The 25,775-nt window shown below is 37.1% G+C and overlaps 4 protein-coding genes across 6 annotated transcripts; 1 reads left to right on the top strand and 3 right to left on the bottom strand.

Moving 5' to 3' along the window:
- The first annotated feature begins 694 nt into the window (after positions 1 to 694).
- Positions 695 to 22,581, top strand: LOC137243424 (sister chromatid cohesion protein DCC1). 3 transcript variants are annotated; one of them, XM_067771193.1, is made up of 4 exons: positions 695 to 849; positions 914 to 1,880; positions 1,938 to 2,101; positions 21,240 to 22,581. In XM_067771193.1, exons 1-4 carry the CDS (start codon positions 800 to 802, stop codon positions 21,247 to 21,249), a joined length of 1,191 nt encoding a protein of 396 aa, XP_067627294.1. In that variant the 5' UTR covers positions 695 to 799; the 3' UTR covers positions 21,250 to 22,581. The 3 variants fall into 3 exon arrangements, with proteins under 3 accessions (XP_067627294.1, XP_067627293.1, XP_067627292.1); XM_067771192.1 differs by lacking the exon at positions 21,240 to 22,581 and adding an exon at positions 15,201 to 15,231; XM_067771191.1 differs by lacking the exon at positions 21,240 to 22,581 and adding an exon at positions 2,184 to 2,356.
- On the bottom strand, positions 2,265 to 5,558 carry LOC137243422 (ATP-dependent RNA helicase DDX24). The gene is made up of 10 exons (XM_067771189.1): positions 5,191 to 5,558; positions 4,721 to 5,131; positions 4,190 to 4,661; positions 3,802 to 4,125; positions 3,623 to 3,742; positions 3,254 to 3,570; positions 3,046 to 3,181; positions 2,741 to 2,924; positions 2,555 to 2,683; positions 2,265 to 2,500 (listed from the first exon to the last, which is right to left on the bottom strand). The coding sequence occupies exons 1-10, from the start codon at positions 5,449 to 5,451 to the stop codon at positions 2,368 to 2,370; spliced, it is 2,487 nt and encodes an 828-aa protein (XP_067627290.1). The 5' UTR covers positions 5,452 to 5,558; the 3' UTR covers positions 2,265 to 2,367.
- On the bottom strand, positions 10,208 to 21,941 carry Mpcp1 (Mitochondrial phosphate carrier protein 1). The gene is made up of 5 exons (XM_067771197.1): positions 21,782 to 21,941; positions 11,437 to 11,613; positions 10,803 to 11,379; positions 10,556 to 10,743; positions 10,208 to 10,473 (listed from the first exon to the last, which is right to left on the bottom strand). The coding sequence occupies exons 2-5, from the start codon at positions 11,585 to 11,587 to the stop codon at positions 10,316 to 10,318; spliced, it is 1,074 nt and encodes a 357-aa protein (XP_067627298.1). The 5' UTR covers positions 11,588 to 11,613; positions 21,782 to 21,941; the 3' UTR covers positions 10,208 to 10,315.
- On the bottom strand, positions 22,244 to 25,595 carry Prp40 (pre-mRNA processing factor 40). The gene is made up of 7 exons (XM_067771190.1): positions 25,205 to 25,595; positions 24,883 to 25,133; positions 23,766 to 24,814; positions 23,393 to 23,695; positions 23,255 to 23,323; positions 23,095 to 23,181; positions 22,244 to 23,030 (listed from the first exon to the last, which is right to left on the bottom strand). The coding sequence occupies exons 1-7, from the start codon at positions 25,591 to 25,593 to the stop codon at positions 22,749 to 22,751; spliced, it is 2,430 nt and encodes an 809-aa protein (XP_067627291.1). The 5' UTR covers positions 25,594 to 25,595; the 3' UTR covers positions 22,244 to 22,748.
- Between the last annotated feature and the right edge of the window lie 180 nt (positions 25,596 to 25,775).

The raw sequence follows: 25,775 nt of genomic DNA, 5'->3' as shown, positions 1-25,775 counted from the left end.
TTCAAATATATGTAGCCTGATTAAGAGCAACGGTGGTCGCCAAACTTGTTTGCGATAACCATTTAGTGGCACTAAAACTGTCCAGCCATTCCAGTGAACCACAAATCACATTTGCTTCATTGCTCAGCTGTTTTTTTATGGGCAATTCATACGTCATTTTCCTTTAAAGGCTAATTAAATGTTCATGCACATTATACGACGCGACTGCAGCGACAAAATATTCTTTGAATGTATTCTTATGGAGCCATGCGCCTGACCAAAACTAGGAAAAATGCCGCGAATATTTTGTCGGAACGTCTCGCTACATGTCGAGTCGTATAATGTGCATGAACCTTAATGGTGACTTATAACAATAAAACCATAACCCGATAAAACAGCTGATCGTACCTACCTTATGGAAATCAATGTAATCGATTAATGGTGCCATACCATAACGCTAACGCTATAAGCATAAACCAGTTGGTTTTGGGTTTCTCGCTATATCCATAACCCAAAAATATTTTAGTTGGTGAATTGACAAACTTTTTGTAGATTTTATTCATTGTTTTGGATACGTTATGACCAACAGACAGACTTATTTTTTGTGGAATATGCGCTAAGTGGAGTATAATCGTGGCTAAGTTGCCAAGTTTACGATAACCATTTAGTGGCACCAAATCTGTCCAGCTTATAAAATCATGAAGGAAGGGAACAGACCTCGTCATGTAAACAAACACAGCTGTTAATTTAGCGCCAAATTGAAACTTTGTTCTTACTTGTTTCCTAAATATACTTGATTATTCTACTGATTCCTTATAAAATGACTGAGATAGAGATGGAAGTTGAACTGGACGATGATGAGGAGAAACCGTGAGTATATCAAGATGAGCTACACTATTACTTTTTACTAATTAGTCATGTGGATTAAATGCAGCTACGTTCGTACCCTAGAGGATGTGCAAAGTATTATCAAGCACGCCAAACTGGATGCAAAAAATCTCACACAAGTTACGCAAGCTCTCTATTATCCATCCGCAGCTATGGAAAGTGAAAATTTGAAACTTCTAGAGTTAGACACACACATGCATCAACAAATTCGACTGGGCCAAACACTCTACTTTAAAGGCGGCCATAATGAAAAGGTTGTGCTCTGCACCGAGGAGAAAACATACGATGTAAAAGGCGCTGAGATTTCCAATAGTTTGCTTTTGGTGCCAGACTTGAAATTCGCTGCTGCCACTAGCACATCTCCATTAAAAAGTCCACGCACTGGCCAGGCATCACTCGAATCAAGCCTTAATGATGATGATGATGATGTTTTGGTCGACCGTGTGCTGGAGCAACGTAAAATTTTGAAAATCTTTCACGAGTATTTCGAATGTCGTGAAATACGTCCGCGTTACCGCAAAATATATGAACTATTGCAGTTGACACGTTACTCGGGCCCAGAAAATGAGGAGTATATAGACCGCAAACTGTTATTCACATACAACCAACTCTTGGATACAGTGCAATGTAGTCGTAAACAATTCGATGAAGGTTTGCAGCATTTTCGTGCTATTGAATTTGATGGACGCATGCGTATGCTAGATAGTGAATATGAAATGCGCATTGTGAATTGTATGCTTGCGTTATTAAGTGAAAATTCATGGGCTTTAGATGAAGTAGAGTATGAAGAGACTGTGTCCGCATTGGACGGAATTGCACCAGCGGACATTGTAAAAGGTCTCTTTAATATTTACACAATACCAACTGAGGGCAAAGAGGGCAAGTACACTTATAAAAAAGAATTAGTTGCGCGTATTATAGCGCAAAATATTTTGCAACCGGAGCTGAAGTTTCGCAAAGATGAATTTATGAACACTTGGCAAGAAGCAATGCCAGAGGGTATGAACTGTGATGTAAGTTGCGTAAACTTGGCAATTTCTTTTTTTATATAATTTGTTTTTTTTTACTAGGAAAACTATTTGCGTGGATTGGGCATTATAGATAAAGAAGGAAATACAGTTTGTATACGCTCATTAGTTGAAGAGCTTTTGCCTACAAATATACAGGAACGTATGCGTGTATTATTTAAGACAAAGACGCGCTGGACTATGGCAGAAATGGAGCCTTATATAGAGTAAGTTTGGCATGTTAGCTTTTAGTATCAATGTAAGGGGGGGGAAGTATTGTAATGTTGTCTCTGTTTTTTTTCTTGTTAGATGCTTCAGTACGCCTTCACTTTCTGTATCGACTTTGCTGGCGAAGCATGCGCGCTCGCTTACGGAGAACGGTGTACGGTATTTCGTTTCGAAACACTGATTTCATTTTAATGGTTTATTTAAACATGATTTACCAAACATTATAAAAAAATACTTATATACATATGTACAAATTTTCACGTCATTATTTACGTTTCTTGTTGCGTTGTTTCCTGGCTTCTTTCATGTCTTCGATAGCCGCCTTCATAACATTAACAGCGCTTGGTTTGTCTGTGTTTGTTTCTGGCATCAGCAACTTTCCGGTGCTGGTTGGATACCTAAACCAAAAGCATATACCAATTGTAAGCATTGTTTTACTAACTGACACTTACCTGAAACTGAAGCTTTTTGGAAACATAGGTTTGACCAACAAAGACTTTAGCTGCGCACGCGCGTTCTCCAAATGTAACCGATTACGTCTTCGTTCGATCACAAATGCGTCCTCCTCTTGATCGCTGCCACTGCAAGTAAAAATGGTGATTATTCTTAGTTGTGTGTTAAATGTCTAGTCTTCTTACGACTCGTCGTTAAACCCATCTATGATCATATCCATTTCCTCGGCCTGCTTCTTCATCCAACCAATTTCACTTTGCGTACGGCGTAATTTCAGTTCTTGTTTATCCACTTCACGAGCTAAATTAACACGTTCTTTTACAGCACGTAAATATTGCTCGGAAACGGGAAACAGCGGTAGATCCTCCGCTATAAGACAAATAAATTATACATTTCATTTCATTTCATTTATTAAAAGAAATATATATTAGTACAATAAGATCATGTATGAAATTAGTGTTATGCCAAATGTATGTATGTATAAACTTACTTCTGTCTAAAGTTTTGTAGAGTTTCACATAATTCTTTACTTCACCTGGTTCCATGAACATTACAGTGATACCATTTTTATTTGCACGCGCTGTACGTCCTGAACGATGCACATAATTTTCGCTAGTACGTGGAACCTGAGAATAAGGGATACAATAATTAAACTACAAAGTGCATTCAGTGATACATTAAATACTAAAATTATTTACTTGATAGTGAATGACATGCTCTACGTTTGGTATGTCAAGGCCGCGCGCTGCTACATCAGTAGCTATCAAGAGGCCATTAACATTGTCACGAAACTTTTCCAAATTTTTTAAGCGTTGTTTTTGTATCATATTTGCGTGAAGCGGTAGAGGCGCACATTCTAATAAACCAAATATTGTGGCTAAACGTTTTACACAATCGATTGAATTGCAAAAAACTATTGTACGGCCCGGATGACGTTGTAGGAAATAATAGAGATAGTAGTCCTTTTGATCAATTTGACAAATCAAGCGACATTCAGTAAGAGTTTGTGCCGTTTCTATATAAACAAAATGTATAAACGTAAAAATTAAATATTTATTTGCACTTACGTTGACTGCTTGTTATATCCACTATTTTAGGCTGTGAAATACCCAACTCCTCGATCAGACTCTGAATTTTCATGCCCGGCGTTTGTTTAATAAATTTCGGTCGCTTTCCAACATTGCGTCCTAAGCATTAAAATTTTTTAAAATTAGTTGATGTAAAGAGGGGTTCATAAAAAACTTACGCTGCATATGCTCTGGTAAATCATGGACTAATGTTAATGTTGCTGAAAATATAAAATTTTGACGTGAATGCTTTTTATCTTCGTTGGCGTTTAACACTTTTAAAAGGCTGCGTAATTCTTCAAAATGTCCCTTTTCTACCATGCGGTCAGTTTCATCTATTACCAAGAAGCTTATGTCCTCTATTTTACTCAAATGTGGATTTTCTTGTTGATACAACTCCCACAAACGACCGGGTGTAGCGACCACAACTTCAGGACAACGTTTAAGCAAACGTTCTTGCTTTGCAACAGCCAAGCCTCCAAAAATAGCAGCTATATTAATGCCTTATTTACAACAAAAAGTAGATAATTAAATAAAAACCTTATTTAATTACATTTTTATTTGTACCGGTGTATTTAGCTGCTGCTACCAAGTGGTCTCTAACTTGCACCGCCAGCTCTCGTGTTGGTGTTAACACAACCGCATAAAGTGGGCCTTTATCGTCAACTTCTTCCAAATCACTGGCTTCATCATCTGTTGGCAAAGTGGGATAAAAGTCGAGCTCTTCTGGTGGAGGTGTCAATTCGCGATTTTCTACAAGGGTTTGCTTTTTTACATCATCCAGTTTTTGGCCCTTCACTTTGGGTGCTTTGCGTATACCACTACGTATATTTTTGGCTTTCAGTTCCATAATGCCAGTTAAAATTGGTATACCAAACGCTAAAGTTTTACCGCTGCCAGTTTCTGCTGCGCCAAGTATATCTTTCTTTCCCATAATAGCAGCTGGTAGGGTCATAGCTTGTATTTCAGTCGGCGATTTGAAACCCTTATCAGCAATTGCCCGCAAAATAGTTTGCGGAACTCCCAGTCCATTCCAACCCTGAATTGTAGCAATAAAATATCAATTTAACTAGAGAAGGTGGCAGTTCTTTCTCTTACCTCCAATTCATCAACGCTTAGTGCAGATGACTTCACAAGCTGTGGTGTCTCATTAATTTGATTATCACAGTTTACACCGCCATCATCTTTTGGTGGGGGTCGTAGTAATGCAAACCGATTTGGTGGATATTCCTTATCATCTTGTGACTCAGTTCGGTCTTGATCTACTTGTCCACCTTTGGTTGTTTTCCTTTTTATTTTACGTTGTAAACGTTTCTCTTTGCGCTTCTGAACTAAAATTGCTTTTCGTTCTGCAATACGTTCTTTTTTATTTTTCTTTATGCCTTTATCTTCACCTGCCACATTTGCTGTATCCGCTTCATCCGATTCCTCATCATCTGTTTGCTCCAACTTGCGCTTTTTGGTATGTGCCTTTCGATCCATTCGCTTCTCTTTTCTACTGCGTTTCTCCTATTGAACGTTCTTATTGTAAGGGCAGTTGTTAAAGAAAGAATAAAAATATACTCTACCTTCGCATTTTCTACCAGTTTCGGATCATAATCTTCCAAAACTTCTAATCCTATAAGACCCTCAAATCCGCCGCCGTCATCCGAGATTATATTGCCCTTTATCTTAACCTTCTCCCAAGAGTTATTTTTTAGAGCTATTCCAATACTTTTTGTTTTTGCACCTTGTTTTCCGTTTTTAGGTTTTACTGCAGTCATTTTAATCGAATAGTTTATATTTTTATGTTTATTAGCATTTGGTTGACAAAACAAAATTTTTGACATTTGCTTGGCACGTGTAATTGTTTATCATATAGTTGAGAAGCCACTGGATTAGGGATGGGACACCACCCACCGAAAAATCGATGTAATAACTGAAAATTTTAGACGCGATATACCTACCGATACTTTAATACTTTAATATGTCAGTTAATCGAACTTGACTCGCAGGGATTCGCTTTGCTCAAAGCACATACATTTTCGCTGGGTACATTTCCATGACAGAAATACACTCGGACTGTGTTCCAAGTCATGTCGAGACTCAATCGCACTTAACCCAATACTGCCCACTGTTACATATGCGTAACGCAGCCCGTTTGAATTTGAAACACCCGTTAGTCATAGCAGTCTAGTAAAATTTCAAATTTTTGCATTCCGAGAAATATAATAAAATGTAGATAATCCTGTCAATCAAGTACTGAGTCAGTTGCACTTTTTATTTCATCGCGGTTGGTCGTTGTGAAAACGACTTTTTTAAAAGTGAGGCGAAACCCAAAATTACAACGAGACGAAGGTAAGAACAAATATTAAAATAATAAAGAAACATTTTAGCAGTGAAAGTTTTGTGTTTATTTACTTAGATATATATATAAGTTTTGTGTTTATTTACTTAGATATATATATATATATATAGAGTTATGCAAATGCAAAATGAAATGTTTGGTAGCGGTAGGCTTCTAGGGATAACCGACAATCGGAGCGTTACGGATATGTAACAGTGTAAGGCATAGAAAAGTTAGTAAGCCATTACGATTTGGATACAAAATGTTGAGCCTGAATACTCCTTTAGGGTATTTAGTAAATTTCGAGATGTACCAAGGATGGAATCTTCGTATGAAAGAGGAGTATGCATTCCAATACGGCTAAAACATAACGCCGCTATTTTGCATGCTGGACGCGTTTGACCAAAGTATCAGGAGTTTAGAATTCAGTTTTTATTTTGACAACTTATTCACGTCACCCTCAGCCTTAGTTGGACTAAGGCAACGTGGTTAACATGGACCGGAACCATTCGACCAAACATAATTCCAAAATCATGTATTTTGCAGACGAAAGAAGAATTGAGAAAACTTGAACGTGGTTACACGGAAAACGCGAAGATGGAGTCAACCGATATTAAAATAACTAAATGGGTTGACAATGCAGTGATGAGTGTATCTTCTATTATACATGGCAAACTACCTGTTACCACCATTGGTAGGTATTCGCGATTGGAAAGGAAACGTATTATGTTACCTTTGCCAGATTCTATTCAACAATCCAACAAACACATGGGTGGAACGGATAGAATGGACCAAAATGTAAATGCCTATAGAATTGGAACACGTGGTAGAAAATGGTGGCGCTCAATTGTTACTTGGCTAATAGATGTTTCAATACAAAACGCTTGGATTTTACATCGTTATTGCAGAACTTACGGGGTTTTGACAGCATAAATCATTTGTGGTCGAAACTATCGATAAAAAAAGGCGACGCTGCGCTGGGCTGAATTGTGCAGCTCACCCTTCTTCTATGTGTAAAAAATTTAACGTTGGTTTATGTATAAAATGTTTCGAGAAATATCATTATTTCAATACTAACTAAATCTTTATTCCTAAATGGAGCATATACATATGTATTTATTATAAGTTTTTATATATTTGTTTCGAAAGTTGACTGAATTTCTTTATTTTCTCTACATAAAAAAATAAATAAATGTAAGGCGCGATAACCTCCGAAGAGATCTAAGGCCGAGCTTCTCTTCCAATTTGCGTCGTGCTCCTCTTGATTTTTCCCTACAAATTGGCCGGACGGGACCTACATGTTTTATGCCGACTCCGAACGGCATCTGCAAGGCAGATGAGTTTTCACTGAGAGCTTTTCATGGCAGAAATACAATCGGAGCGCTTGCCAGCCACTGCCGAGGGGCGACCCCGCTTAGAAAAATTTTCTTCTAATTGAAAAATCTTATTTCTAAAATTTCGACGTTGCTTTGCCCCGGAGTTGAACCCAGGGCATACGGTGTGATAGGCGGAGCACGCTACCATCACACCACTACATAAATAAGTGAAATACAATAAACCAGTGAACTGTTACTTAAAGTTCAACAAGTTCCGTTTATTGTCAGTTACCAATAAGGCAATCAAAATGTACTGAGTACGTTACACATATGTTACAGCTCATAACTCGAAAACCAGCAGAGGTAGAAATTTTATTTTTTCATATTTTGCTTCTACGAGCAAATAAATATTTGTCTGAAAGTTTTATGTTCCTAACCCATCTGGATCTCTCTGGGCACTAATGGGTTAAAAAAAAAAAAACACAATTGCCTATATATTTTTTAAATTTATTCCAGAACTTTTTTTTTATTTTTAATGTAAACCCAAGATCTTCGGTATATTAGGTAGCCGCCACTACTTGGAGGTATAGAGAACCCGCAACGAGCAACTCGAGAGTTTTTCCCACCAAGGACTGTCATTTAAGTGTAACCTCATTTAATTTGTTGCGTCCCTCCATCAAATTGCCATCCTCTGAGCAGATCCTAGCAGTCGGACTGCTCCATATTCTCTTGCTCCGGGAAGGTGTTGAACCTAACACCGGTCCAGAGAAGTCGTTTTTCTACTTTTACTTTGCTTTTAAGAAATCACTTCTTATTTACACTTTGGTTCGGTTTGTAGATCAATTTCGGCTTTAGCTGGTTTTTTCTTTTCATTCTAGCTGCGGCTCTTATTTTGGTTGTTGTTGTTGTAGCGATAAGTTTACTCCCCGAAGGCTTTGGAGAGTGTTATCGATGTGATGGTCCTTTGCCGGATACAGATCCGGTACGCTCCGGTAACACAGCTCCATTAAGGTGTTAGCCCGACCATCTCGGGAACGATTTATATGGCCACATTAAACCTTCAGGCCATAACGCCCTCCCCACCCCCAAGTTCCATGAGGAGCTTGTGGTCGCCAGAGCCTCGTCTGTTAGTGAAACGGGATTCGTCGCTCGAAGGTGAGGTTGACAATTGGGTTTGGAGAAGCTATATATTGCGCTGGCAACCAGAAGGGTTGCGCTACACAACCCCTTGAATCTGGTATTTTAGTCGCCTCTTACGACGTGCATACTTACCGCGGGTATATTCTAACCCCCTAACCCGCTGGGGGTCTCTTACTTTGGTGCGATTGGTCGCTGTTGTACTTTCGGTCCCAGATTCAATTCTGGTGTCGGTCCGTCGGTTTCGGTTCTTTTGTTCAGTTTGTTTCGGTTTATCTTTCCCCCTGTCTTTCTTTTTTCCTACGTAACCGTGACTTAAAGACCGCCGTCGTGTGGTGCTAGTGTCCTCCGCCTACTACATCTAAGTTTTTGCCATGAAAAGTTTCTCAGTAAAAATAAGTGAAAATTTATCTGCCTTGCAGCTGCCGTTTGGGGTCTGCATAAAACATGGAGTCTGCTTCCCACCGATTTGTATGAATTAACGGCTACCTCCCTGATCTCTCCAGCTTTTTCGCCTCGCGAAACCTGACATTATCACCAAATAAATCCTCCGCGACCTTATTTACAACATGGATGTCCCAAATGTCGACCATTTTGAACATCCACATCAATGGCACTACGCTGCCGACTGTCCTACACCCCAAAATCTTGGGTGTGACGTTTTATCAGGATCAACATTTTGGTGAGCATGCAGCCGCAATTGTACCGAAAATCCAGAGCCGTAATAAAATAATCAAAAATCTCTTGCTGGCAGTACTTAGGGAAAAGACAAAGAAACACTCAATACCACACACAAAGCAATTCGCCAGCCGATTATATGCTACGCGTCCCCTATATGGTCGCCAAGCCTAAAAACTACTCATTGGAAGAATCTACAGGCCTGCCAAAATACTGCTCTCAGTACAGCCGCGGGCTGTCTTCTTATGTCCTCAGAAGACCATCTACATAATGAGGCGAGAATACTCCCCATCAGGGAGAGCAATGAGATGCTAACCGAACAGTTCCTGTTGAATACCCAGAATATGATTGATGAGCCAACACGGAGTCATCTCCGTAAGTATTATGAGCAAATACGGCATCTGAGAACTCAGCCGTATGAAGCCAAAAAACACAAGCAGGTCCTCAGCGAACTCCACAAAAAGCGTCGGACCTTTATGCCAGGAATTGCCCGGTGAATCCAGTACCCAAAGAACAATACCCAAAACTTGCGGAAGAGTAACGCACACTCCCCAGGGAAACGCGAGTCACTCTAGCTCAACTTCGATCTGGATACTGTAACAGGTTAAACTCTTACCTATCCAGAATCAACGCCGACATTCAAAATGTATGCCCCGCTTGCAATGTGTCGCCACATGACACCAACCATCTCTTTAATTGTAATGTGGAACCTGCCTCTAACACCCCTTTCATTATGGTCCACCCCTGTTGAAACTGCAAGTTTCCTTGGACTCCCGTTAGAGGATATTGATGACAATTTGTGATCGGTCGCACCTATTAGGTGGGGCGAAGCACTGCTACAACAACAACAACAACAGAATAATAAATTATAACTTAGCAAAAAATAGTTTCGAATCAATGATATTTCAGTTATCAACCCTTATTGTAAGAGGAAATGTGGAGACATTTTTTTTAAACGGGCGGTGCCACGTGTTATGTAAAAATGTAATTTATCTGAAATGAAATGTACAATTGAAGCTCACGCTGAGTATATAATGTTCGGTTACACCCGAACTTAGCCTTCCTTACTTATTTTATTTCTTGTTGTAACCACATTGGTTTCGAATAATTTATTTAATACAAACTTCGTTGTATTATTATGTGAATAATTTTTGCACTTTTATCTTTAATCAATTTAACAATTTACAGAAAAGTCCCTAAATAAATTTCACTATCCAAATAAATGTTTCTTTAAAATTATGCTACGCCCAATTTTGCCTTCAACGACTCTGGCATTTCTGGCGGTGGAGGTCTTGGCATATGCAAATAAACCTTAACAGCATCGTAGATAAACCATTGGGCAGCAGTAAGAGTACCGATCATGACAATCCTAGGCATCAGACCACCCCAAAGACCTATTAAAACAAAACAAACAAAAAAATTACAAAATAGTTATTAATATTTGGGTAAGAATTGGTTACATCATATTTTACATACCAGCCCAACCCAATTGTTTGGCTACATCAAAAGCTGAGGCACCCTTGGCTTGGTTCAATTTGGATACAACGGTATCGGCTGGATGTGATACAATAGCACAGAAGACACCGGCAATATAACCAGCAGCGAAGGTGACAATTAATTGCTCACCTTTTGTGCAATCCTGACGTGGCTTTGGTACAACATATCTGCAAAAGAAATGTTCCTCAAACAAATCTCATGGCTGATTTATACATTTTATACACACTTATACAACAACTCTAATGTCCGCTCAAAGCAGGCGAATTTCATCATGGTGTAAGGAATTTGTCTCATCCACAATGGTACTAGACCTTTGTAAAAAGCAGAAATGCCCTCTTGTGCTGACATCTTAGGTAAGGCTTCACGTAGCGTATTGGCAAAACCTGGAGTGGTTTGAATTTTCACCTTAGCCGCTTCCATAGGTGCCAAAGCAATGTCGGCGAAGAATTCAGCCGATGCAGAAGCTGCCAAATACAACCAAGTACGATACAGATATGAGTTCTCCTCACCGATCGCATTTGAATACATCACCTTAAATACTTCATATAAACCAAATTTACAGAGACCCTGCATTGAATAGCCAAAGAAAGTCGGTGCCCAACCCTTCGAAAGACCTTTTATACCGTCTTCCTTCAGCGTAATAGAAAAGCCTTTAAATACGCTCTTGTATTTTGCTGGATCAACTTGAAGACGGCATTTTACTAAATCCAACGGTACCACCATGGTGTGTGTGAGCCCGCAAGAGATAATACCACCAAGACCACACAGTGCGAAGTAGGTATTGGAGCCAAATTCGCAAGAGTCTGCAACAAAGAAAAAAAGTAAATTTCGAATCTTAATTTAAAAGAAGTTAATCTTACCACCCGCAGCTGCGGCTGCAGCCATTATATGGTGGTTTGGCGTAAGCTGTGATACTCCATCGCTTCGAGTGCTTGCCTGACAGCTCGCTGCAGAAAAAGGAGTTTTAAACGGAGAGTTTTGAGCGGCCTCTAGCAGTGATGTGAAGAGCATAATGAAAGTGCAGTGCGTCGATGGGACTAAAAGAAGACAGTTATCAAATCAAACGGTGGTTATTTAAAATAATAACACAAAATTCGCCTATGTTTGTGTAAAAGAATTAAAAAAAGATAAGAGCTTTGAAAACAAAAACAGCCGATATATTTAACTCTTTCAATTTATGCGTTCCGCAGAACTTGCTAGAGAACAAAAAATCTCTGGAGCTTAAAAAATAAGTTAGATGTAGGGCTGGGACTATCTGCATATTCGAATATCCGGATATCCATACGGATATCCTTTGAGATATCCGGTAAATATTCGTTTGAGAAACTATTCGGATATCCGGATTTATGAAGATCCGGTTAATAACCGTATTTTTGGATATCCAGTGAAAACAACAAACTGATGAACATATGTTTATTTAACGTTAATAACAAAAAAAACAAAAAAAAAAAAAAAAAAAAAAAAATGTTGATGTTTGTAAAATTGTAGCTTTTTTATTTTTGACGTTCATTTAATAATCTTTCCGAAATTTCAGAATAAAAAGGTGAATACTCCCTGCTCCTGCTACAGACCGCATAAAAGCTGAACTCTTCTGTCAAATTCAAGACCGGAATATAAAGTTCTAAGACAATAAGCCATTTATTTTTGTTTGTTTTTTTTTTTTTTTTTGTTTTGTTTTTTGTCAGACCATGTCGGCTGCCTCTTCAATATCGTCCTATCTCAAAATATTTTTCAAAAACTTCCCATTTCATGATTTGTCACAAAAAATCCTATATTAGAATTAGATTGGAGATCGCCTCAGAATGATTTTCATTAACTCCCTCTTATGTCAAAATACATTGAACTTATGCTCATATAGGGAGTTTTTGAAACAAATTTTGATAGAGTGTATTTTTGAATAAAATTCTCTTTTATCAATTCACGAAATATTTAGTAGAAAATGAATTATTTCCTCCAAAACATGTTGGCATTTACAAATTTATTATCACTACTAATATACTACTAAATGTACTTTTCTACTACAATTTTCGCTAAAGGGAATTAGATTATTACCCGTTTTCCTTACTTCGTAAAAGCAACCCGTCCAGATTTTTCAATGTGGGAGTGTCAAAGCTCTGCCGTCATTGAAGAACAAACCTCTAGTAATTGAATCATGATCTATAAACATATTTTGTGAACAATTTTTCGATGTTTACTTCGTTCAATTCATATGCAGGTACTCAACTTTTATATTCCAGTATCCGGACATACGGATATCCGGATTTTCCGTTTACGTATCCGGATATCCTAACAGCTGATATCCCGATTTTCCATTTACGAATCCGGATAGTCGGATTTTTTGCCTAGCTATCCGGTTTTTCCGGATAGTTGAAAAATCCGGATGCAGTTCACAGCCCTAGTTAGATGTGCCTATGTTTCGTTTGAACTCTAAAACAATAATTTTGGAAGAAAACGCGATCACCCTAGTTGCGAATGTGACATTTCACCAACTGCATAAATAGTTTAGCGGTCACTTTTTATACCTTTCATGAACATGAAATGGTATATTAACTTTGATCCGATGTTTGTAACGTTTAGAAATATAGAAGATAGACTCACCATTAAGTATACCGAATTGATCAGGGCGACGAACTGAGTTGATATAGCCATGTCTGTCTGTCCGTCTGTCCGTCTGTCTGTTTGAACGCAAACTAGTCCCTCAAATTTTGAGATATCTCAATGAAATTTGGCACAAGGATGTATTTTTGTGTTATATTAGGCATTTGTCGGATCCGGTAGGATCGAACCACTATAACATATATCTCCCATACAACCGATCGTTCAAATAAGACGATTTTGGTCATTCCTGCTGCAATTTAGAAAGTATACACATGAAACTCGGTGATATGTATTCTAATATATCATAGAATATATCCTGAAAAAATCACTTTGATCGGACCTATATATAGTTATATCCCATACAACCGATCCTTCAGATAGAAAGATTTTTGGCCATCTCTCCCTTAATTTAGAAAGTATAAACGTGAAACTCGGTGATATATATTTTAATATATCATAGAAGATTTCCTGAAAAAATCACTTTGATCGGAGCTATATGTATATAGTATATACCTATCCCATACAACCGATCGTTCAGATAGAAAGATTTCTGGCCATTTCTCCCTTAGTTTCCAATATAAAAACGTGAAACTTGCTGCTATATATATTCTAATATATTATAGAAGATTTCCTGTAAAAATCATTCCGATCGGAGCTATATATAATATATATCCCATACAACCGATCTTTCAGATAAGGGGGTTTTTTGCCATTTTTTTGATATTTATCTTAAAATCTTTTATACATCTGTTCACATCTGTTCGGCACAGCCGAAGACAGTCCCGTCCTTACTTGTTTAATTTTTGTTTTGTTTTTTATACTCAGCTGAGCAGAGCTCACAGCATAAACTAATCGAGATAGATATAGACTTCTATATATCAAAATTATCTGGACGAAAAAAGAAATTCATTTAGCCATGTCCGTCCGTCCGTAAACACGATAACTTGAGTAAATTTTGAGGTATCTTAATGAAATTTGGTATGTAAGTTCTTGGGCACTCATCTGAGATCACTTTTTAAAATGAACAAAATCGGACTACAACTACGCCCACTTTTTCGATATCGAAAATTTCGAAAAACCAAAAAAGTGAGATAATTCATTACCAAAGACGGATAAAGCAATGAAACTTGGTAGGTGGGTTGACCTTATGACGCAGAATAGAAAATTTTTAAAATTTTGAACAATAGGCGTGGCACCGGCCACTTTTAAAAGAAGGTAATTTAAAAGTTTTGCAAGCTGTAATTTGGCAGTCGTTGAAGATATCATGATGAAATTTGGCAGGAACGTTACTCCTATTACTATATGTATGCGAACACGCCCACTTTTTAAATATAAATTTGTAAAGTCAAATTTTAACAAAAAATTTAATATATTTACTGTATATAAGTAAATTATGTCAACATTCAATTCCAGTAATGATATGCTGCAACAAAATACAAAACTAAAAGAAAATTTCAAAATGGGCGTAGCTCCGCCCTTTTTCATTTAATTTGTCTAGAATACTTTTAATGCAATAAGTCGAACAAAGATTTACCAATCCTTGTGGCAAGAGCATAGCTCCTATTCTCTAAACTGTTTTCTGTGAAAATGGGCGAAATCGGTTGAAGCCACCGCCAGTTCTTATACACACTCGACCGTCTGTCCTTCCGCTCGGCCGTTAACACGATAACTTCAACAGAAATCGATATATCTTTACTAAACTTAGTTTGCATACTTATCTGACCTCACTTTATCTTGGTATTAAATAAAATTAAAGAAAAAAACTTTTTTAAAAATAAGTTTTTATTATTGGTTAATAAAATTAACTATAAAGTAAACAATAAATTGACCCTAAAGAAATATAACACTTTATATGTTCATTGCAACCTTTAACGATAATTAGGCTTTTTCGTCTGCGACAAAAAAAATTCTATATTGTACATAATTATATATTTTTAACATTAAAACTTTACACCTAAATTATTAAATCTTACAGTTTATATCACAGTCCTAATTGTTCTAATCTCCAACTGTATGGCATACAAAGTTCACTTACAGCTTAAGCCTCAAGCGGTGCCGGTATTTCGCCCAAAAAGACCAATACCTTATGCAGCAAGGGAACAAGTCGAAAGGGAATTGAAAAGATTAGAAGATGACGGTATTATTACTCCAGTCAATTTCTCCGAATGGTCAGCTCCAATCGTGGTAGTCAAAAAAGCTTCAGGTAATATTCGTATCTGTGGTGACTATTCTACAGGCCTCAACGCACAGCTTGAGCCTCACACATTTCCATTGCCACTACCAGACGAAATTTTTGTTAATTTCAACGGCTGTTCATATTTTTCTATAGTCGATTTAAACAATGCTTATATGCAAATAGAAGTAGACGAGGAAACAAAAAAACTTCTCGTAATCAACACATCACGGGTTATATACATTCAATCGTTTAGCACCAGGAGTTAAATCTGCACCCGGAGCGTTTCAGCTTGTTATGGAATCATTACTTTCGGGACTCTCTGGAGTATTTCCCTATTTAGATGATGTTGTTGTAGCTACTAAAACTAAAGAAGAAAATATAAGCGCAGTAATTAAACCTTTTGAACGTTTTAAACTCCACAACATTACGGTCAATTTCAATAAATGTAAATTCTTTCAACAATCTTGCACGTATTTGGGATATCACATCGATCAGAAAGGCGTAAGGCCAGATAAGAATAAAATCAGCAAAATTTTGGAACTTCCACCACCGAAAGATGTCAGCGAATTAAGATCGTTTTTAGGTGCCATAAATTATTACGGAAAGTTTATCCGAGGTATGCGCGTTCTTAGGAACCCTTTGGATAATTTACTAAAAACGAATGCAAAGTGGAACTGGTCCACACAATGCCAGAATAACTTCAATAAATTTAAAAAACTTCTTTCATCAGATCTCTTACTAACACACTACGATCCCAAACTGCCAATCAAGGTAGCAGCGGACGCTTCTAACGTGGGTCTAGGTGCATATATTTGTCACTTGTTCGCAGATGGTAGAGAAAAAGCAATCGCGCATACTGCAAGAGCTCTGACACAAGCTGAGAAGAACTATTCGCAAATTGAAAAAGAAGGCTTGGCTTTGGTATTTGCAGTGGTAAAGTTTCATAAGTACCTGTATGGAAAAAAATTTTGTTTACATACAGATCATAAGCCATTACTTGCCATATTTGGTAATAAGAAGGGGATTCCTGCACACTCTGCAAACCGCCTTCAGCGATGGGCCTTAACGTTGATGTCATATGATTTTATTTTAGAATACGTACCTACCAATGAATTTGGTGCAGCTGATGTACTTTCACGTCTTATTAGAAGCACATCAAAACCTAATGAAGAAACGGTCATAGCAAGTTGCCAGCTTGAACGTGATATTAAACAAATTACAATTGATACCATAGAATTTTTGCCAATTACTTTTCAGATGGTACAAAAAGCGACAATGCAAGACGCATTTTTACAAGATGTTACAAAACACGTGAAGACAGGTAAGTGGCCGAACACAATCAGCAACGATTTACGTAGTTTCTATACACATCGTGATAGTCTGAGTATGGTTGAACATTGCATCATGCTAAAAGATCGTCTAGTTATTCCCAAGTGTTTTCGCAATCGAATCCTAAAGCAACTGCATAAAGGTCATCAAGGAATTGAACGCTCAAAAGCGCTAGCACGAAGTTATGTATACTGACCGGGTATAGATGAGGATATAAAGCAGTATATTCAATCATGTAAAAAATGTGCAACTGTTGCTAAAACATTACCAAAAACAACTCTTTCTTCATGGCGTAATGCAGAGCATCCGATGCAACGCATTCATATTGATATTGCAGGTCCGGTTAATCAAATTTACTATTTGGTAATAATCGACGCATACTCGAAATGGCCTCAAATATATCAAATTAAGTCGATCACATCATTAAAGATTTTAGAGTGCATTTCAGATTTTACATCACAGTTTGGAAATCCTGAGCTAATTGTCAGCGATAATGGTACACAATTTTCCAGTGAAATGTTTGCGGATTTTTGCAAAAACCGTGGTATCGCTCATACATTCACAGCGCCGTATCACCCGCAGTCGAACGGTCAAGCGGAACGGTTTGTGGACACACTTAAGCGAGCTTTAAAGAAATTGGAGGACGCGGGAACGCCAACCCAAATTTTACAAACGTTTTTGCAAACATATCGCACCATACCCAATCGCAATGCACCGCAAGGGAAATCGCCAGCTGAATTATTCGTTGGGAGAAGACTACGTACAGGGTTCGACATGCTTAAAATTTCGAAGCCATCCAATGAGTCACGTAACGAACACATGGAACAACAGTTTAATAAGCGACATGGAGATAAAGAAAGAAATTATGAAGTTGGAGATCTAGTTTACGCAAAGTTATATAAACTTAACCAATCTTATTGGGCACCCGGAACAATCATAAAGGTTCTAGGCAAAGTTAACTACGAGGTTAAAATCGAAAACTCTGACATATTTAGACGGTAAAATCTCATTCAAACCAGCTTCGACCAAGATTCGTAAAAACACCAAACAACACATTGGATATTTTATATGATTATTTTGAGCTTCTACCTAAGCCAACAGCTTCGAATTCCGATTCAACCAATTCAAGAGTTCAAGAAAGTGACATTGCCACAGTGCAAGAGTCAACGCTAAGTAATCCAGCCGAGGAACAGACACAGTCTCCGAATATAGAAATTCCTGTTAACGAATCATTAACAGCAGTTAGCAGTGATACACCTACAGATGCTCGAGAGTCAACTACTGAACCACCTGCAGTTTCTCAAGAGTTAAGAAGATCAACGAGACGCAAGAGACCTCCAGCTTGGACTCCAGATTACCATCCAACTAAAAGAAAAAGGGATGTTGGCAACCCTTAATTGTAGATTAAATTCCGAAAATGTTCACTTGTCAAATGTATTTGTATAAGTATCTACTATTGTATTGTGCCGTTCATTTAAATATGTATGTGACATCGCTAATGTATAAATAAGTGTCAAAAGACATAACGTTACATATTCCTTTTCTGTCTTCCGAACATCCCACAACCGGTAATTAAATACGCGGTAAGACTTTATATATTTATTTGTTTTTTATGTAATTATGACCTGTAAATTGTATGTTATTTTATGTTTAATAAAGATTGAGCTACGGCTAACACCCGACAAACATAACAGTAAGCATAAGCTATGATGCATATGAATACAAGCTACAACGGTCTCTCACGAACTATTCTCGTGTTTGGTTTGCTTTCGTATGAAATTTTAATTGAAATACGAAGCAAAAGTTTGCTTCGAAGGGTGAATTTAAAAGCGCAACTGCTAGCTCAGCTAATCAGTTATCAGCTGAGTGAAAGAAATTGTGCTTTTGAAACGATACGTTGAGCCAACTGTCAACAACCCATCGATAAAAACGTTGAGTGAATGGAGCGGAAAATTTGTATGCTCACTAATTTGCTGTAAAGTTGCAACTCTGCGTTCCAAGAAGTTATCACTAATCAACTTCGCCAGCAGTGTTGCTTTTGGAATGCGCCCTATGCTTTGTTAAACTCATTCAAATGAATTTGTATATATTTGCATACACATGTTCACGTGTTCTTGCAACAACAAAACGTTAAATACATACATACATTCATATGAATATACAGATTTTCGAGAAAACATATCGTATGTGTGTGTCAAAAGTAGCTTCACTTCGGATATCAGCATCTTCGGTTGTCAGATCTTTCGCGTTCAACGCTAACGTGGTGTCAGGATGAAAAAAGACTCAACCAAATTACTGATACGAATCGCTACGTTTGAATAACCCTGACTGAGTATGAGTACACGATTTTTTATATCATGATCTGAATATATTGGGGCATATTCATAATCGAAATAAAATGTGACTAAGTTAGTTGAAGCATTTTTGACAGAGAGCACATATAAAATTGTTCAAACAGTGTTAACTAACTTAAAATCATATTTTATTGTGGCTTTGCCTATGTCACATTCAGTTTACAACTACTCATTGCAGATCTCTGCTCTGTGGTTAAATTTGTTTTAAAATAATAGCCGTGTTTTTTTTTACACGTAAACGTCTATACGCTTATACTTTATATGGACTGCTAAGCGTCAAACTTTAAATACACCTCTGAAGTTGCTGCGCATAAAATATGTGCTACTAAATTTCAATACGCATTATACTCAGATGTAACTGAAATATGTGTTTTTGTTTCCACTAATTCTATGTATTCTATGTGTGTCCAGAATTCATCGCAACTGATTTAACTATATGTTATACACAAGCATACTACAGAGGGTCGTGTCTCCGCTTTTCGGTACATCCTGCAGCTATAGCTACTTGTTTAACCACTGCCGCTAGATGGGTCTCCTAAGCATTATCTAAGCGAGGATAGGCGTTTTTTTTCCCCGCGCAAACGTTATACGCGTGTATAAAAAAACGTCTAATATTCCAACTTTCGCTTAGCTAAAATTCCATCGCCAAAAATTTGTAAAACAAAATCAAGTGCGCAGAAAAGTATGCAGCACTTACCGATAACAGCCTAACCGCGTTAGCGTTCGTTGTATTGCTTTGGCCGTGTAAATTATTGTGGTGTATTTGCACCAAATAAATGCTGCGGACATAACAACCGGAGTAATTTTTGAATTGTATATTTTAGATTTAATGCACAATTAATATGGGTGTGTTTGAGCGGGCAAATAATAACAGTAGTATTGCTAAAGTGCTGCTAAGTTGATGGAATGTCGCTAATTTCCTAGCGATGATCAATAGATTGTCAATATTTCGTTCAATGGACGCGCGAAATTGCCACATCTGCCCAAATTTTCCAAGATTTTCCATTCTTGATTTAACTTAAGCTGTTATGCCAATATTTTTCAGCCAGCTTTTTTCAAATAGGTAATTTTTCCAAAAGCAAAATAAATTACAGAGTTAAACAGCCTTAAAAATTCAGCTAAGTTGGTTATACACAGAAATACAACAGAGGGTTGTGTCTCCGCTTTTCGCAAGCGTGAGATTCACCACGTGTGACACGCGTGATTCACCACGTCTAAGTCTCAAAATCCACGGTTAGGTACCGTCGGGCGTCGGGTTTGTACGGGACTTAGGCTGTTATGCCAAAGTAAACACAAATCTTTACCGATAACTGTGTTATCGATTAATTTATCGAATTCTCGTAAATTAATATTGCATTGTCATCGGAGTTATACATGTGTGCAAAATTTCAGCTCAATCGGACACCGGGAAGTGTATCAAATTTAACTTGCAAGATTCCATTACATACAACAAAAGTGAAACTAAATAAAAGCTTATAAAAATGGGCGAAATCCGACTATGACCACGCCCACTTTTTCGATATTGAAAATTTCGAAAAATGAAAAAAATGCCATAATTCTATACCAAATACGAAAAAAAGGATGAAACATGGTGATTGGATTGCTTTGTACCGTGCTGTGGTACCGGAGCGTACCGGATCTGTATTCGGCAAAGGACCATTACATCGATAACACTCCCCAAAGCCTTCGGGGAGCAACCTTATCGCTACAACAACAACAACAATAGAAAGTTCTGCAGGGCGAAATCAAAAGCCCTTGCAATCATGGCAGAATACTGTTCTTACATATATAAATAAATTAGCTGTACCCGACGGATGATGTTCTAGGTCACCCTGGTCCAAATTTTGGTCGATATCTCGAAAACGCCTTCACATATACAACTCCCTTTTAAAAGCCTCATTAATACCTTTCATTTGATACCCATATCGTACAAACACTTTCTAGAATCACCCCTGGTCCAGCTTTATGGCGATATCCCGAAATGGTGTCCTCATATAGAACTATGGCCCACTCCCTTTTAAAATACTCTTTAATAGCTTCCATTTGATACCCATGTCATACAAACACATTCCAGGGTTACCCTAGGTTAATTTTCGTACATGGTGATATTCCCTTTTTTGTCTCCAAAGCTCTCAACTGAGTATGTAATGTTCGGTTACACCCGAACTTAGCCTTCCTTAATTGTTTAATTTTTTTTTTTTTTTAGGTTATGTTAATTTGCTGCCAAAAATTATGCAATTAATCGAATACACATAAAGCCAAACTGTCACTCTTTTATCAATGGTTTTTTTGGCAAGGTCATTATCTCATTAGAGGCCATGCCAACGTAGCGATTTTTTTCATTTGAAGAACGGAGCACGAACATTTTTTTCGAAAACCCAATTCACGTATTAAAATATGAGTAGTTAACACATTTATATTTACGCAAGCACATAGATGTATGTATAAGCAGAAAATATTTCAAAACCTTTACACCTTAATATGTATATAAATTGAACAATTTAATAAATTTTCATAAAATTAATTTTTTCTGTTAAATAGCGCACTCATTCAAAACATAAATAGCATATATCATTTCATGTACATGTGCATATTATATAACGCGCTCATATTTTGCGATTTACAGAATGCAAGTTGCGTAATGAAATTTTTTATTTTTGTGTTCTTTAAAGTTGTAAATTTTAAAGCTAAACACAAGGATTTTATACAATTTGTTTAATTACGTATAAGTAAATAAATTTAACTCACTTCAATTCAGATCACAAATATAAGTTTTGAAACAGAAAAAAAATTTTGATTGAAATAAAGGAATAGTAATCGAGCGTAGAAACGTTCGCTGCACGCCAAACCACGAACCGAAACGCACTGTATATTTATTTGATATAACAAGCAAATTCTAATATGAACGCTCAAGTCTCAATGTTTGGCAAAATTTTTGATATATCGCATCAAGTGCATACAAAAGTATGTATTTAGAAATTAGTCATTAGAGTATATTTTGAAATACATAGTTGCGAGCGCTTATTTTTCAAAAACAGTCTCTCGTAGTATTTGAAAATGCTCGTGGTACAGTGTGTACGCTGCTGATGGAATTGTTATGAAGGGGAAGTCAGCGAAGCATAGTGTGTGCTCTGGTTTTGTACTGACCGTTGAAATTATTCTCTGCACTTGTGTATATAATTAAAATGTTTGTACATACATATACGTATATGTAATTAAATTAGGTTAGGTTAAATTTTTATTTCTTTTGTTTACAATCAATCTGCAATTTCTATCTTCATTCATTATTTATTTGAAAAAATTAATACATACTTTTTATTTTATACGCTAAAGTACATTAATTGCGCTCATTATGTCTGCCAACTACATAATTTAAAAATATTTATTTTTAATAATAATAATACCAGTACTGAATTACCAGTTTCTACTTAAGTCTTCACACAATTTACGGTATATAAATACAATGTATGTAATTCCCATAGTACAATTAATATTAATAAATATTCTTCTTAATAAAGAAAAACAAATTGCAGCTACTCTATTGCTACCAAAATGCATAAATTAGGAAAGGCGTTTTTTTTTATGTTTCGGTGCCCGTGATTTTTGTACATCTTGCTGCATTTTGGTTGTGTTTAAGTTGGCGTACTTATTTGCTGCTTCGGTTCTTAATTGAAGTTCTAGTTGAATTTGAACCTAATCGCTTTTTGTCTAATGGTCAATCTTCCATTTGTTCATTTAACTGTGCTAAAAGAGCGGCTCGTTTTGTTACAAGCTCAGTTTCGCTTAGACCATGTTCTTCTGCGTTTTTGTTCGAATTTTCAATATCAGAATGATTACTGCCATTGGCGCTGATTGGTGTAACAGATCGGTGATGTTTCTTATCTTTCTTGTTTTTTTTGTCACGCTTTTTCTTCCGATTAGCAGTTATATCTTCCATTGGAGCTGCTGCTGGTGAAGCAATCGGCGTGGAAACAGGACGTTCCGATTCACAGGAAGACTTAAAATGGAAAGTAGAAACCTATGTACATCAACAAATGTAGACCGTGAAATGTGATACTTACAGCACGAGATGACTTTTTGTTCTTTCGCTTTTTCTTCTTTTTCGATACGCGTTCGCTTTCCATGCTTTGACTAGAACTAGCCGATCGCTGTGTGAAGTGAAGTAAAATAGCAATAAATTATAATGCTCAAAAACGCTTAATTTGCAACAACAACACTTACTGATCGAGAAACTGACTTCTTTTTCTTTGACTTTGTGTTTTCAATTTCCTCTTGTTCGTTTTCAATATCCTATAAAGCAATTTTAAAGGTAAACAATTTAAAACTATATGTTACGTTATTAAGATAAATTTTGTCTACCGATTTAGAGCTAGAACGTGTTCTTTTCTTGTGCTTTTTATTCTTTTTGGATTTTTTAGAGCGGGAATGATGATGACTGCATGCATCTTCACTTTCTTTTATATAATCATCCCAGATTTTTTTGACACCAAGTTCTTTTTCGTATACAGTGTACGCTTCTAAATGTTCCACCAATTTTTTTGCAGCCTCAAAAGGTTCTTGTACGGAAATATTTGCTTCTTGCCACTCTGCCTTGATCTCATTCTCAAGCTTACGTAAACGACGCGCTTCTTCTTTGAGTCGTTCTTTTTCAGCAGCTTCCGCCTGTTTTAACGTAAAAAAAATTAAAAAAAAACTGAAACACTGAAAACAGAACAATGTGAATTAAATTTACCTTTTCAAGCAAGGCGTTGTAAGTCAATTTTACGTTTCCTGCATCCAAATTGGTAGATCGTTTGTCCTCGCACACAACTGTAGCGAATTCTTCAAATGATGTGTTGGCTTGCACTACATATTGTTTTTCTTTTAGGATCTCACGTATTATTTTCTTTTCGTCATGATATCGCGCTTTTAAGTCCTCCACATAAAATTTAAACAAATCTAGTGGTGTTGAACCTGGTTGACCTAACATAGCAGAGAAGCGCAAATCTGCTGAGATAATCGGATATAGTTCCACCCACAAAGACATTGATGTAAGCTTCCCCGCCTCATGTTGTGCGTCGAGTAATGATAGAAATGCATCACGATTTTTGCGTTGTTGTCGCTTTAAACGTTTCTTTTCACGTTCTCGCTCCTCTTCTTCTTCTTTTTCTAATGAACGGATATGTTCTTCGAAAACTATTAGTGCATCTTCCTTATCCATCCCAAGTAAATTTACATCGTTTTTGAAAGCAGCATTTTGCAGCAGCATTAGTTGTGCCTGTGCCCAGGTTGTTTCGAAAGTAATTGATGTCATCGATTCTAGTAATTCACCTAAAACTTTCATGTTACGTTTTTTCAATAAGCGCGCTTCTTCTCTTTCCTTTTTTGCCAAGTTGAAAATGCAATCATCATAGATGTCGCGACGATCTTGTTCTGGTACATTAGTCCAAATTTTATTGCTTGCAAAGAGTTCTTCGCATTTATAGAATTTGGTTTGTGAATTCATTTTATCGGTGGACATAAGGAAACGCTCCAGATCTTCTTTAGCTTTTTTAGCACGTAAACGTGACTCTTCGCGTTCATCTTTCAGTTTTTGAGTTTTATAAGCATTGAATGTTTGCTTCTTTTCATTTAAATTTTTAAAGGAACTATAACGTGGATCCTTGGAGATTATTTTAACACATTGATCCCAGTTTGAATTTGAGGGAACATTTTTTTCACGCAGTAACTCCTTAAAAGCTTCAATAGCTTCTTTTTTATCTTTATATATAATCTTTTCGTCGCTCGGAGGATCTTTTTTATCTGGAAAATATTTAAAATTAATAATATATTTCATTATTAGAGTATATGAATATATTTTATTGAGTTACTGTTTTCTTTTTCTTCCTTATTGGTCTGTGGCATTTCGATTGAGGCTAAAGTCGCGGCCATTGCTTGATCCAAAGCGGATGAAGAGTTTTCATTACTCCCTGGAGTTAATGGTGAACGAATGTCAGGTGTAGTTATATTTGCTACGGTGGGCAGAGTCGCAGGTAGTATACTGGCTAGAGCGGCAGGTGGTACCAAACCAACTAAGCTGGATGAAGTCATGGCAGCGACAGCCTTGGCAGCAGCTGCAGCTCTATAAACAATATTATACATTGATGAAAATTTGGTTTGAACTAGTAGGCAATAATTTATTATTCCACTTACTCTTCTGCTTTAACTTTGGATTTCATTTCTAAGAATTCTGCAGGTGGTTCCCAACGAGACTCTTTTGTGTTAACGTTGTGATAATATACCTTGCCCGCATCCGAGCGATACTCTTTCCAGGGACATTGATGAGTCAATCGCTCTGCCGGTGTCATCAAGGCCTCGGGTTTCTCCCACGAACTTTGTTTGGTATTATTATTATAGTAATAAGGGCGTCCATCTGGCGCTTTATGTTCAGTCCATTCTGTATTGGGCGGTATACCACCAAATGCAGCTGCCAATTCTGGTGGTGGTGGACCCCCGAAACCTGGTGGCGGTATATTAAACATTGGTGGTATGCCCAATGGTGGTGGAATCACACTGGGAGCTGCTATCGGAGGCACATTCATTGTACCTTTTTATAGTATATGATCAAAAGTAGTGCAATTAATTGGAAGTACCCGTCAAAACTTGTCAACGTATGCTGAAAATAAGTCGCTCTACTCCTCGATTTTTTCTAACCTCAAATAAGGTTGTCGTACTTTGTGCGTTTGCTTGTATTTACATTAAATTTTTCTTTAGCAGCGCAATT

Source organism: Eurosta solidaginis, chromosome 3 (genome assembly GCF_040869045.1).
Source record: "Eurosta solidaginis isolate ZX-2024a chromosome 3, ASM4086904v1, whole genome shotgun sequence".
NCBI lineage: Eukaryota > Metazoa > Arthropoda > Insecta > Diptera > Tephritidae > Eurosta > Eurosta solidaginis.
The sequence above is the reverse complement of the archived record's forward strand: the minus strand, read 5'-3'. Positions and strand labels throughout refer to the sequence as shown.

Bases quoted from the DNA above. Each gene is read 5' to 3' on its own strand.
- LOC137243424 (XM_067771191.1), top strand. From the start codon at position 800: ATGACTGAGATAGAGATGGAAGTTGAACTGGACGATGATGAGGAGAAA. The intron at 850-913 runs GTGAGTATATCA...GATTAAATGCAG, and splicing joins GACGATGATGAGGAGAAACC to CTACGTTCGTACCCTAGAGG. The intron at 1,881-1,937 runs GTAAGTTGCGTA...TTTTTTTACTAG, and splicing joins CAGAGGGTATGAACTGTGAT to GAAAACTATTTGCGTGGATT.
- Mpcp1 (XM_067771197.1), bottom strand. From the start codon at position 11,587: ATGCTCTTCACATCACTGCTAGAGGCCGCTCAAAACTCTCCGTTTAAA. The intron at 11,380-11,436 runs GTAAGATTAACT...TCTTTGTTGCAG, and splicing joins TGCAGCCGCAGCTGCGGGTG to ACTCTTGCGAATTTGGCTCC. The intron at 10,744-10,802 runs GTGTGTATAAAA...TTTCTTTTGCAG, and splicing joins ACATTAGAGTTGTTGTATAA to ATATGTTGTACCAAAGCCAC.
- LOC137243422 (XM_067771189.1), bottom strand. From the start codon at position 5,451: ATGTCAAAAATTTTGTTTTGTCAACCAAATGCTAATAAACATAAAAAT. The intron at 3,743-3,801 runs GTAAGTTTTTTA...TTTAATGCTTAG, and splicing joins TTTACCAGAGCATATGCAGC to GACGCAATGTTGGAAAGCGA. The intron at 2,684-2,740 runs GTAAGAAGACTA...TTTTACTTGCAG, and splicing joins GATGGGTTTAACGACGAGTC to TGGCAGCGATCAAGAGGAGG.
- Prp40 (XM_067771190.1), bottom strand. From the start codon at position 25,593: ATGAATGTGCCTCCGATAGCAGCTCCCAGTGTGATTCCACCACCATTG. The intron at 23,696-23,765 runs GTAAATTTAATT...ACGTTAAAACAG, and splicing joins ACAACGCCTTGCTTGAAAAG to GCGGAAGCTGCTGAAAAAGA. The intron at 23,182-23,254 runs GTAAGTGTTGTT...CACTTCACACAG, and splicing joins AGAAGTCAGTTTCTCGATCA to CGATCGGCTAGTTCTAGTCA.